At 39.8% G+C, this 14054-nt stretch overlaps 1 protein-coding gene across 7 annotated transcripts in view; it reads right to left on the reverse strand.

Moving 5' to 3' along the window:
- The window catches only part of GART (phosphoribosylglycinamide formyltransferase, phosphoribosylglycinamide synthetase, phosphoribosylaminoimidazole synthetase), a 41190-nt gene that overhangs the window by 23547 nt on the left and 3589 nt on the right, over nt 1–14054 (reverse strand). For 2 of the 7 annotated variants that reach the window (XM_080374704.1, XM_080374705.1), the window contains exons 2-7: nt 11236–11270; nt 9819–9979; nt 6736–6884; nt 2523–2618; nt 1625–1799; nt 833–944 (exon numbers count right to left, since the gene is read on the reverse strand). In XM_080374704.1, the coding sequence (XP_080230830.1) occupies nt 833–944; nt 1625–1799; nt 2523–2618; nt 6736–6880 (528 nt within the window). In that variant the 5' untranslated portion in view covers nt 6881–6884; nt 9819–9979; nt 11236–11270. Of the gene's footprint in view, nt 1–832; nt 945–1624; nt 1800–2522; nt 2619–6735; nt 6885–9818; nt 9980–11183; nt 11271–13312; nt 13535–14054 lie in introns of all 7 variants that reach the window. The other 5 variants (XM_080374706.1, XM_080374707.1, XM_080374702.1 and 2 more) reach the window with 5 other exon arrangements.

The following is a 14054-nucleotide window of genomic DNA, read 5'->3' on the forward strand; positions in this document are numbered from 1 at the left end:
ACAATTAAGAACATCGAACCCACACCGACAAGATGATTTTGTGGGTCTGTAAGACTCTAATATACATTTTTTTGTTCAAGACATTGGGCCACACGTTAAGACATGTATTTGTCCATAAACCATACGCACACACATACAGCAAAGTGTGAGTGCAGACCCTATATTCTTGATTCTTGAAGTACAAGAGTGTCAGATAACATCTCCTATGAATCAGCATAGCTCCCCTGAATTGTAAGATGCTGTGCTGCTGGCACCAGCTGAGGACCTGGCCTGTATATGCCTTATTTTCCAGCTCCATGGTCTTAACTGTTCAGATGAAATTGCTTCTTTTTGCTTCTCTTCAGATTTTGAAGGTCCTAATTATTTGTTGAATATCCTACCTAAATGTATACTTAACTTGTAATCATTCCACTGGAATTTCACTACACATTTAAGTGCTGTGTGACTAGAATCCTAAAGCTGATGTTGCTTGTCAAGATCCAGCTCAATTACCGTGCTAATATTACAGCATTGTAGTACCTGTTTGGCTGCAGAGGTTTCAAATGGTAAAAAACCAAAACCAAAAAAACCCAACCACCAAACCATATGGAAATAAGCATGGGTTTTCATTCAGAATTCTTTTATTTTAGCCTACAGGAACTATGCCTAAAAAGAGTACCCTGCCCCAAGCAATAAATATGATGGAGCTTCATAACTGTCCAAATAATGGGTAAAAGATTTGGTATCTTTTAGCCAAGTTCCTATTACATAGAAATTAGTATCTTTGGACTCTGAGATGGTTAATAACTTTTTGTGAGAACTCCTTCAGTTAGTGTGTGACATTTCTACTCACCTGCATGATTTCAGTAACAGCTTTGCAGGCCTCTTCCTTGTTGGAAGCCACAATTACTCCTTTGCCAGCTGCCAGGCCACTAGCTTTTACAACTAAAGCAGGGAAGTTTGCACTTCAAAGACAGAGGAGAGAGATTCAACAGTAAACACTCTGTATTGCAAATATATTCTGTAGACATTTTGAACATTTCAACAGCTGAAAGATCAAAATACTTGTCAGTTTTCATAGCAACCATTCTACTTTGTTGAATAACACACAAACACCAGGCTTCTCTTGTTATGCTATGCCTGTGAAGAGTTTCTGCTTCTTGTTTTTTTCCCCACCACTGAATTTCATTGCTGTTCTGGTAAGGTTGCTTTCTTTTTAATAATTTACTGTTGTATCATTTTTGAGTCACCTGGATTGTATTCTGATCAGCAGTTGCTAAGTCAGTCTCCAATGCAGAATTTATATTTGTGGAAAAGGTACAAAGAAGGCAGAACATATGACTATCAGACTGCAAGCTGGGTTTCCACAGCAGGCAATTCGAAAAAAAAAGAAAGCTTGCCCTATATTCTCCTGTGAACTGAACACTGAATTTATTTTCATTTTAGAGCAGTAAATAAGAACCATTTAATTATCAGACTTATTGCAGTGTGATAGTGTCATATTAGACTATCCTTCAAAACCTTTAAAGATGTTCTATCACAGCCAAAAGCATTGATACATTAGTAATCATGTGATTGTTTTGGATACCTAGCACACCATACATTGCTGTAAACAAAAATATTTCTAAAATTACGGTAATTTTACCTATTAATAAAGCTACATGCTGCTTTAGGATCAGTAAAAGATTTCCATCTTGCAGTTGGGATCCCATGACGATCCAAAAAGGCTTTGGTAAAGCTCTTACTGGACTCCAGCTGAGCTGCCTTTGCTGTTGGACCAAAACACCTTACTCCAGCTGCTGTCAAGTCATCAACAATTCCTAAAAATGACAACACAAAAGAATTTTATAAATCATCAGATGATTTATAGGAGTGAGTAAGATAGTCCAAGTCTACAGATGTACTGATTTGTTGGAACAAGTATTTCAGGAAAAGTACGGCATACATACCTATGTGCCTGTTTTACCAAACGGGCGTTACATGCATTGTTCACTGTAAACAGGAGCAGGTAACTCTGCAGCATTCTGGGCTAAAAAGATCTGCTGCATTTGATGACAATTCCCCCTTGTTTATATAGCTTTTAGCTAAAAGGTCAACATTAGTCTTTTGTGAAGACGACAGTTGTTGATCACGTAAAAGGTTAAAATAGAAAACTTACCAGCATGTTTATAAATGTGGGGTTTTCTTACCAAGTCTCAAATTATTATTATTTCAAAAAATGAAAACTCCATAGGAAAATCAAAATTCTAGTTAAGGTTCCTATACGGAAACACTTTGACACCTCTTTTTCTAATCACAAACATTTAAAAAGAAACTGAACATTTCAGGATATTTTAACTGTTATATTGCTCACACAATACCCTTCAAAAATTAATTTTCATCACAGCACAACACTGCATTTCAGGCAAACTGCCATGGAGGAGCTGTTTCCATTCCTATTGAAGACACTGAGACACTGTTGAGTGGTGCACAGAAGATAGGGACTAAAATCTATTTTCTTCCTACATTATGAAGGCTATGATTTTTTGTTTGTTTTCTCTTACCAGCAGCAAGAGGAACCTCTGGACCAACCACAACCAGCTTGATGTCCTGATCTCTGCAGAACTGGGCAAGTGCAGCATGATTGCTGACTGAAACAGCTGTTGAAGATACAAAAGGGCGGTAAGACTGTATTAATTACTGTTGTTTAGCACTTATTTATCACATAACACTGAAGCAGCATTTTCACCAGTCGCATACTCTGGAACGGCAGGTCACTGTGAATCTGGAATAGTGAGGCGCACACTGATATACAGACTTACACACAAGGCTTAGAACAAAATGCACCACCAAACCCTCAAGCAAAGGCTGTGGTTTGATATGTATTGTCAACCCACCTTCTCTTGAAGGTGAGGAAAAAAAGTTTGGGGCTATACAGTAAACTGATCTCATATCTAGGAACATCCTGTTTCCAAGCCCAAGAATCATTGTGAAGGATACAAGTGGAAAATAACTCACAAGCAAAATTACATATTTTTATATGTGTGTATATATATATATATATATATATATGCATTTTTCAGCCACTCTTCTCCCTGAGTAGGGTCACCATAAATGAAGCTTTACACATGCTTGTGCCAGCACAGTGTAGGGGACAGGAATGAGTGGCTGGTGGTGAGACTGCAACTGCTTTCTTTTTTCCTTCTTTCTGTAGCGCCAGCTAAAAATTGCCACACTAAATGGACCCTACTGAAACAAAGGGGAATCTGAACATTATTTTGCTGTAGGCTAAACTTAATAAGGGCAGGTGTTGTAATTACAGGTAAGGATATTTGGTCTTAGGCTTTTATGACCGACCATAAGGCTTTCCATAGACAAACATTTAATATGACGGTACTTGGGATGCCAAAACCTGTGTAAACAAAAGAAAAAGCTTGCACAAAAGACAATAATGTCAAGTCTCATGATAAAAAGTTTATGCAAAGGCAATGCAATTCCACTGCTTTTATCAAGAATAAATAAAGCCAAGGTCTACAGAGGATGGGAACACGATCCCAGAGAGAGCCAAAAAAGTGGTAAGCACAACCCGGGGTGGACTGGCTGACCCTGCAGGAAGGGGACTAACGCATCAGGGCCTGAAGTTGGCAAAGGGAGCACAGTACAGCACAGCACAGACCCTCCTTGCAGCTGAAATACTTTGCTTTAAGTTTTGCCTGTGATCTCCTGTTAGTGACTGTACTGGCAAGCATGCCGGGAGCTGATGGTCTCTTCCAACTGGTTTCCTGGGAAGTGATAAAAGAGAAGGGAGAGGCTGTGATTCAGCAGTTTCTGCTGGACAGACATATCTTGTGTCGGTACCCACTGTGCTCCTGCCATCCTGCATGAGTAAATTGCCTCCTTCCACAAGAGAAGCAGCTATTTCTGCCTAAGAGATGTCATAAAAGCAACTGTCAGAAACCTACATTTTGGTTATAGATTTACCCTATTCGGGTGGAGTGGGGGAAAAAACCAGACTGAACACTAATAAAAAGTTTCTCCTTGATACTCATTTAACAGTTCAATTATTTTGTTTCACCAATATTTGTAAGAAGCCAAGGCCTTTGACTTCTGGGAGCAATTTATGCCAGTTAACTTCTGGCTCAAAACAGCAAAACCAAAGGCATAACACACTTGGCTTTAAAGTACAGATTAACATGAAGGTCAATTGTCTTTCAGTCCCATGGGGCTGTTGTGAAAGCTGCTGGAGAACAGGAGATCCCAACCAAAGACAGCGGGAGCTCTGGTGGGCAACTGCAGAGGGATGATCTCTGTTACCCATGAGATCTATCCATGCAAAGGGGAGCAGGGAAAGGAATGAGTCTGTAAGGTAATTGCGCTTTTCAACCCAAATTGTCTTGCCACAGATCTGATCTACTAGTGATATGAACAGTGAATATGGCAGAGGATTTATATGACGTGGAAATGTCCTAGTAACAAACAGAAAGGAATAAATCACATTGTTAATACATAATTTCAATGTTGCCCCCAAACATCATTTTCCTCAGGATGTAGACAGAAAGGGGACATTTTTGTAGCTGTGTTTCATTTCTCAAAATGACAGCTGAACACTCCTTTTGAACCAGACAGAAGGACCTTGGATCAAGGTTTACAAAGCTAGAGCTTAAAGTTAAGAGTGTACGTTACATGGAGAGCTAAAATGTGATGGAAGGAGGTGTCAGGCCAGTAAAGTCCATTCACAGACATTCATATGTCTATCTCTGGGTTCATCAGGACATTCTGTGTGCTTCTGGCACCAAAATTGCCCTGCTAATTACATATAAGTTGACTATAAAACTAGTCACTTAACCTAAATCTGCCTTTATTGTCAGAAATGATTACTGACTCAAATTAACCATAAAACTTTTTTTTTTTTTTTTTTACTTAGATACAGGCAAGTTTTGAAAATGTAAGGTTATTTATAATTTTAAGCTCACCTTTATATGTCTCAGAAATCATCTGAGAACTAGAGTTGCAATGCTAATTAAAGGCAATCTCATCAACCATGAAGGGAGGATGAACTTGCAAAGTCAAATCTTGATTATACCAAAAAACCCAGAAACAATGGTAGCAGTTTCACAGATGTTGCTGCCCAGGCTCACACAACATAACAGGGCTTCTATAAAGCTGTTTTCCATTTTCTCCCCTGACTTAAAATCTAAACCCCAGTGGTAGGACTAAAATGCCTGAGCAGATATTAAAAACCAAAGAAGTCAAACACTTCACAAATTTTAGATTCTTCCCACCTCCTAGTCGGCTGAGGATTTCTCTCCCAAAGTACATGTGAGCCCATATTCTAGAAAAAAAATATTTTAGTACATATGGTAGATTTCATGGACCTGGCTCAAGCATGCTCAAATATTTTCCAGTTGAGGGTTCAGTATTTTTTATGAAATAACAAGGTGAGAGAAAAGTGCAGCAGTTTTTAAAAGACACCACTTGCAAAAAAATGCTGAAATGAACATTCTGCAAGCCATACAGGCTGGCATTGACTCCATTTAGCACAAGGGTAAAAATCTTTGTTTGACTTTCTGGGATGAGAAGGAAATGTATGACTTCTCTGTCATGCTCTTCCCTTGGGCCCTCTCCTCAGAGGCCAAATAGAACAAATAAAAATACTTACGATACTGTGACTAGTCAAAGAAATTAAGGACAAACAGCCTGTAATTAAGCATTCCAATGGAATTGAATACAATAATTACCTGCTGTACAAAGATCTAACAGGATTCATGTTTCCACATGAGATGGTAACAAAAAAAAGATTTTACTCACAAATAGGAATGCAGAAAGATAATGTATATAATTCATGCTCATATGCATACTATGTTAACTTTAATTCTGTATGTTATCACATGTTTTGAAGTGGAAACTTAAGTTGCTTGCTTTAAAGTACCTAATTCAGGATCTGTTATATAAAGGACACAACACAGGAATATCTGAGTAATCCCCCTGGGTTTGTACTGATTCACCGTGTGCCTCCAGGCAAGCACCTTAGACCAGTATTTTTTTTTAAATGCAGCACGTAATTTTGGATGATCAATTTGAAATACCTTAAGCTTGATTTCTCAAAATTATTAACTATTAATAGTTTCAACTACAGCTAGTCAGAGCTTAACATATTAAGCTAGAATCTCAAAACAGGCAGTTACAGCACAAAGAGAGAAAGATTTGAAAATAGCCTTAACTTCTTAAGGACACTAAGACAAAGGCATGATTTTTTTTTTTTTCTGGTTGAACATTTCAGGTGAGAAAGTATTCCCATCAAAGGCTGCAGGGATCACAGGGCTTCAACGCACTTCTGAAAATACAGTAGTGAATTTAGTACTTTAGGTGCTGGCATTTGCTTCAGGCACTTTTCAGCTGCTCACCAACCAAAGTTGTTGATCTTTAGTGTGTACAAAGAAACCACCACCCCTTCCCTGCTAGGCTGCTGGGAGGCGGGAACCGGAGCAGCTACCCCGAGCTGTATTCCTGAAGGAACATGCAGCAGACAGACGGAGTTTTAGCTGCATCCTCCAAACCTAAAAAATTAAGTATCACAACTGAGATCATATAAAATGAATGGCTGTTGCACCAGGCTTTGCTCTTCTTAACTGCATCTGTATAATCTATTTCACATGTCCAAACCCTTAAAAAATAGTAATAATAATCCTTCCACATTAACAGTTGTGATTTCAGATTGATGACTAGAGAACTTACTGGTTAAAAAATTTTAAAATGGTATATTTTTTTTGGTTTTACCTGAATTTGAAATTTTTCCATTGTCAGCTGTTCCTGCATTTCCTGGAGCAACAAAAACATGTTTCACATGTGGGGACTGGGCCAACTTCCAGGCCAGCGCATGCTCTCTCCCTCCACTGCCAATCACAAGCACTCGGTCAGCCATTAGTCTGCATAAAACCAGAACACAAGCGGAACAGCCAGAATTAGCTGCGTGAGGTTAGGAAAGCAAGAGCTTCACAGACCTTGGTTTTAAGTGCTGGGTGCAACACAACTCACAACAGAGGTGAAAGTCACTTAGTTTCAGGCAACAGTATTTCTATAAGGGTTTTGTTGATCAAAAAACAAAAGAGAGAGATATGTACATGAAAATGGGTATCTGACTTAATCAGATATAAACTAAATGTCAAAGACTGAAACGCTCCAGAACACAGAATTAACCCACAGGGCAATCTGTCCTGGTTTTCCTTTAGTCAGATTGGCAATTGCTCTAAGTCATTCAGAAGGCTGTGATATAGGAAAACCCCTTACGAGGGACCAGGCTGTGATTTGTGGCCTACAGAAATTCCTGGAGAATCCAAGTCTGCAAAGGGCAAAGCCTTTCTGATGAACTAACTATATGAACACAGTATTACTGTGGTAAACGCTGAATGGGGCCACTCGAGTTTTTAGAGGCAATATCTGAAAGAGCTCTAAATACTTTATGAGAAGGAAAGGCTACGAGCAACGGGAGAGGGAAATCAGCTTCCAGCTCTAGCTTTCCTTAGGAGAGAATAACCACGAGGCAAACAACAGGGAAGACCAGGTGTCACTAATAAAGGAGCTCACTCTGGGAAGGTACTGCTGGACATCCACTCCTCCCTCCCGTTCTACTGAGTTTTACAAAAACACATTAATGCTCCTTTGGCCTGCAGAAAGTAGGTGTATGAACAAAGGCCACAATTTCATTACAATTTTAAACTGTCCAAAACCTTTTCAGCAGTTTGGAAACAAAATGGTCACAAAAATGAAATGAACTCTGTTTTGCCCTCCCTATGTCGTTATCTCTGTGTGTACACATAACTTACACATATTGGACTGACATCAAGATTACATTTTTTCCTTTGAGCAGCTTTGAAAGTTAGCCTTTGCTTTTTAAGATATATTCACTTCTATGCATATTCTCTACATATTTGCTGACGTATGTCACCTCAGAATTGCTATCCCAACAATGATACCACACAGCTAACACTTTCACTTACACTGAAAAAAACTACTGGAATTCAGAAAACAGTAAATAAAGAAATAAAGTAGGTACATAATTTATAAAATAAGTACATACGTCTTTATTTGTGGAGTTCATTGAAAAGCAAAGGCTAGCTTCCTAAGCTATTCAAAGAATAAGCTGTTAGAGTCACATTAGTCCAGCCATATATAAATTACATATACAAATGACGCCACTGCACTGGTTAAAGTAAGAGTTTTATTCACAGAAGTCAAATGGTCCCTGAAGAACCTGTTCAACAAAGCAGAAAGCAAGCAGCTACAATTTGACAGGTGGTCCTAAGCCCAAGTGCGACATGCACTACTTGCAAAAAATCATCTAAAAACTTTAAATCTTAGCATATGCAAAATAACAATCGAAACCTATAAAAATGGCTTAAACTGTTATGTAATCAGAATAAACAAGAACAGGTTTGTGCTGAAAAGGGCACAATTTGTTCAAAGGCCTTTGCACAGCCAGTGAAGAGGAATGATGTGTCCATCTGCTATACAAATCACCTCCCATTCATCAGGAGGAGGAACACAGTCCAGATAAGAGTTTTAGTCAAACGGAACAACCAGTGTCCCTGTTGTAATCCCAGCACACGTAACACACAACCCTTGGTCGCTCCCTGTGCTTCTTCCATTAAGGACCTGGTCCTTGACCTGTGCTTGCCCATGTGTACAGTGCCTCCCAAGGCCAGCTCAGAGAAAAACCCCTGACACAAAATGCAGCTTGAATACACACAGGTGACAGCTCCATTTCCAAAAGCAGCAAAAAGTCAGATCTCCTCTGCAGTCCTCTCCTTTGTGGGAGGACAGAGAGACAACTAGCACAAAACACATCTTAAATAAAAGGAAAAAAAAAAAACCCTCAACAGATTTCTAAGGGAAAAGCAAAAAGACATGATAGAAGGCAAATTTTCAGCCAACTGATATGTCAGGGGCACGTGCCTCTCCCTCACATCAGCCGCTACAGCCTGACTTTAAAGCTGTTCAGATAGCTGTGACCCTGGAGAAACCTGCCTTCCTGAGGACCTGGACTACGCAGGAAAAAGCTTCTGCTCTGAAGGCACTATGCAATGCATATGGTGACCCTAATTTTTAAATCCAAGCCCTCTGTAATAAACTTCAGACAGAAAGAGCTCACGTGTTTTAGAAGGTATTCCTATGCCATTTGCTAATGTATTTTAATCCATTAAGGAAGTAAGGATTTGTTCAGACCGATACTTTTAGGCAAAACATCCAGTCAGAATAAAGACAAAATACACATGAATAGAAGGATAAAATACAGAAAATTAGCACAGAGTTGTTAACTATGAACTAAACACACTGGAGTTAAAATTTGATTGTAGTTTCAGGCTGGGGGAAGACCAGCAGCTTTTTAGTCAAAGTGTTAGACAAAATGTACATGTTGCAGAGATGTTTTAATTACAAAACTCCAGGATTACTTACAAACCAAAAAACTACGTTGGGGTAAGAATTATGAGTTATGATATACATATTTGGGACACCAATTTATGCTAAACGTCTTTTATATTACAATTCAAGCAAAAAGAAAAGATAACAATAAAGGACTGGCTACAACAAAGGGATGAATTAGATGAAGGCAGTAACCAAGGACAAAAGAATGCAATATAAAAGAATACACATTTATGATGTATCAGGCAGCTATCTCCTACACTAAAGTTAAACCAAAGGAGCATGTTTCACAGCGCTATCCAGAGAGAGTCATCATTAAATAGTAATTTTTAAGACAGATTTTGTCAGTAAGAGCTTGAACTATACACATTGCGTATTTTTCTTACAGGTACCTCAGAACTGAGTGTAGAGATTTAAACGCAAACAAAGAACAAACTTACTCTCTCCTATGTGCTGGAAAGTAGTATTCAAGAGTTCAGATGCGCAAAGAGAATGGAGATAAGCAGCCTCTGGTTAAAATGTAGTACCGTGTTCCATCATTACCGCCCCATTGACGACACCCTGCCGCTAGCCAATGAACAGGAAAGTCCTGCTATTCCAGCTGGGAAGAGGGGACAGAAAGTTATAAACAAATGGTTTAGGAGTGAGGAGCAAAAACTTTGCGGAGCAGAAGCAACACATCCTGTTGTTTCTAAACGTGCAAAATAAATTCTGTACCAATCCAGATATTTTTTGCAGTTAAAAAACATCTACTAAGAAGATTGTAAACATTCTTTTTTTATCTAAAAAAGAGGCCATGCGTTTTTGCTGTGCATAAAAATGAGGCTATGCATGGTCCTTTGCATATCAACAGTATGAAAGAACAAGGTGCATGGTGCATATTCATGCTCCATTAAGCCTACCGCTTAAAAATAGTAGGACAGGCTTGAAGATCCAGTGACACCTTGCCAGCTAAATTAATTCACCATGCTGGCAATTTAGTCAAAGAATCACTTCCTTTTTTTGCCTGAAGTAACATATTCTAATAGTACTGTCAGCTGGAAAAAAAAAAAAGAATAATATATAGCATAGTTTTATATGGAACAAGTAAATAGAACAAGCTGTGTATCATACGTTCAAATAAAATGTAACCATTTATAACAACATGTGAGTAAAAACCAAGTTTCAATCATTTGTTTTGAAACTCAGTGTTATTTGTGCATCCCGCAAGTGGTATCCTAGCAACTTTTATTGAGAGATGTAGCTTGAGAACTTCTGGTGGCAGTCCCAGTTTAGGAGGCTCAAATCTAGCAGTGGCAGCATTTCTTTTTCACACTAACATAGAAAGATGTTGTGTAGGCCCTCTGCTGCCCAGCAAGATCTTGCATTAAAAATAAAAATTCCGAGAGGTGACTTTTCTTTTTATTTTGTCACTAATCCAGGAGTCAAAAAATTGTTCTCAAAAGACCTAAAGCCATTCACAAGGTAGATGATTTCTTCTGTGAGGATTATCACGCACTCAGTTTTTTTGGAAGCAATAGGTGAAATCCTTAAAGATTCCAAAATATGGTACAAAATTACCTTCAGCAACCTTTGTCTGCTATTGTAAACAAGGAAGATATGTTTGCTTAAAAGATGTTTTAAATGAAAGACAAGTGGCATTTCAGGCAAGGGTCTATTACTAGGTCCTTATATGAAGTAGGAACAGGAAAGCAGAAACAAGCTAATCACTTTGTGTATCCAAGAAGAGGACAAAAATGGAGTGAAGACAAGTCGATTCCCAGAGCCTACCCCTGAAGTTGCCAGTAGTAAGTCACCAGCCTTACTGGAAGAGCATCAGCCTAGAGACCTTTATCCTCCACAAAAGGTATGGCTCACCAAGAAGCTGGGCAACTCTTCCACTAGGTCAGGGCCTGTGGAGCAGAGAAAATAAAATAAGGAAGGCAAACCCAACAGTATCTGATAGCTTTCCCCATCCTGACTCCTCCACAAGGCACTATGCGATTTTAAGTACAGGTAGAAGTGAGATGAGGTGACAAACTAACAGGGAAGGGACAGGAGTCACTGACTTTTTCTTGAACTGATCCTGTACACAGCCTTGGGAGTTAAACTCAGCTCCTTGGTTGCATTTACAAAGATAACTCTATAAGAAAATGTAAACTTAAGCGATTTTTTCCCAAGTTTCAGTTTCACGTCATAAGCGTGTGGTGCAAGTTATTGAAATATTTTATCTCAACTAAGTGGAATCTCATACTAAATTATTGCCTTATTACATCACCCCCTAACTAAAGCAGTAAAAAAAGGCACAATTAAAATAAGATCTATGCAATATAGTACAGACAGTAAAGGGTATGACTAGTGGCAGCTCACTGCTTCAGATAGTGTCTTTTTTATTTTTTTTAAATTAAGCTCCAGTGCTGTTGGTTTTCTCTGTGCTCCTTGATTGAAAGACCTGGGTGGAGTGTGTTTTGCTTAGGTGACACAACTATGCCAAATATTGACAACATGTGTGAAAAAGGTGCCACAAAACAAAGTAGTATAAGAAGAGACTTTGTAGTGTCTTACTTTCAAAAAAATCTGAGCTGAGGGTGTGTAGAAGAATGAAGCTGGGTTAATTAGCATTGATAATATACAGCTGTAGGCTGGCTTCAGGGGCGGTGGGTTGGCTGATGTAGAACAGGTGCAGCCGTGGCTGTTCTGTTAAGAGGTTGGGCAACCAATGAAGAGGGAGCAGCTGAGGAAGAGAGGGGAGGAAGAAGCAGAGAGAAGAGAGAACGCATGTCCAGGATGAGGAGAGACTAGGAGAGGCAGCAGAGGGACTGGCATGAAGAGTATGTTGGTATGAGATGGTAAAAGACCTTGTTGCAGCTGGTTAGTTTAGAGAGTGCTGCAACAAGGGTGGAGGGACAATGGGACATATAGATATATTTAAAATGTACTGTTCAGCATCCAAAGCGCTGCAGCCCTTCACTAAAATCTATTTGCTGATCAAACAGGTTTACACTTTGCAGCAAAAATTTACCCATGTTGGATCCATTTATATACCTTGACTGTCATTGAAAGGGGATGTCATGAACTCAGATACACTTTCCCCTTCCTTGTACTAGCTCTGGTGCTGACTTGAGCATAGTCAATTAATTGAGACTTCATAGAACTAACCTAAGCGGGGAAAAAAAACAACCCAAAACCAGATTTCTTTAAGCTCAACTAGCTTGAAGTGCAATCAGCCAAGGTCTAGAGACACTAAAAATGAATGGATGAGACAACAGAGCTGAGCAGAAGAATTTGAGGGCAAGACCTGCCTTTCGGGCAGCAACAATCTACTGTATCGCTGCAACATGTAACATCTAATATTTGCTGCAGCCTATTTGAAAGCTGAAATACCTTAGCTTCCTAACACTGGGATTTAGGAAACCTGATGCAGACATGTAAGTTTCTTTATACAAAAGATATGGTCCTTGCCCAGAGCACCTTAACTCCTACTTTTCCTAGAGCTTAGTCTACAAAATGGCCCAGCAGTGGCAGCACTTACCCCAAACACAGAGAACCCAAGCCCAGAGTCACTGAGAAGGTTCAGACCCACACACACCCATCCCTGGAAAAGAACTCTTATCACTTGGCTTTTGTACCAAAGGAGAAGGTTCACTCTTCTTCTTGAAGTTAGGCAGGAGATGAAAAAGAAAAGAAGACTCACAGTGGACAGAAAAAAACACAAAACTGGGGAGGCTGTGCAATTCTGCCACCACCCCATCGAGTGTAGTATTGGTTTCTAGCCCTAGCAGTCAGGACCATTTATGTGTTTTTTTCATAGACCTGTAACGGGTTACAAAATTTGAAAGAACGGACTGGAGAAGAAGTCAAAACCTAGAACTTCCTCCTCCCAAATTCAACAGCTAGACTGCTGCTGTACTCCCTCCCAGGAACTAGCCATCCTTTCCTTGGCTGCTGAACTCACCAGCAGCCAGGTCCCATGGTCCCAAACCCTCTCAGGCTGAATCCAGCTCTTTTGCTTTCTGAATTAACACTCTAATCATCAGGCCAAGTAACTTCTTGAGTCCGCTGCACATTATGAGTACGCACAGATCTCAGTACACGTGAAATGAGCTCCAGGCTGGCCTTCTCGGTGAACCTCTGCCAACTGCTGGACACCATCCAAGCTTGGAGATGAACTGGGGGGCTGAAATGTGCAAACTGCAGGTTCATTGACTGGTGTTTCACAACTGGCTTGTGCTGCCCTTTGCTGGTGCAGCTTCCCATTGGTTCCACCAACTTCTCCACCTCCAGTCTCTCCTTCCCTCTCCCTCCCATGTGTGCCAAGGGTGTGCAGTCACTTGAATCAGCAAGACAATAAATGCTGGAAAGCCAGCACTACAACAGCAACCAAGTCAGTAAAGTAAATGATATCTATATGCACATATAAAGGAAGTAGTTTTCTGTCAGCTTAGTGAGCTAAACTAACTTCCTGAGGGATGAAGTAATCACCACAGAGAGTATGAGGGAAGCAGCAGCAGCAGGCAGCCAGAGAAGGTGAAAAGAGCTTGGTTATGCCACAGCAAACTGCTTGCCAGACCGGCTGTCCTGTGCAATGCCATCCTCAGATAATTTTGATTGATCCAGAGACTGTAATGCAATCAGTGGCAAATGCTGCTTCACAATTTACCTTCTCACCCAACTACTCATTCCTACCTTTTGCCCCA

This window comes from Falco punctatus (genome assembly GCF_963210335.1).
Source record: "Falco punctatus genome assembly, chromosome: 2".
NCBI lineage: Eukaryota > Metazoa > Chordata > Aves > Falconiformes > Falconidae > Falco > Falco punctatus.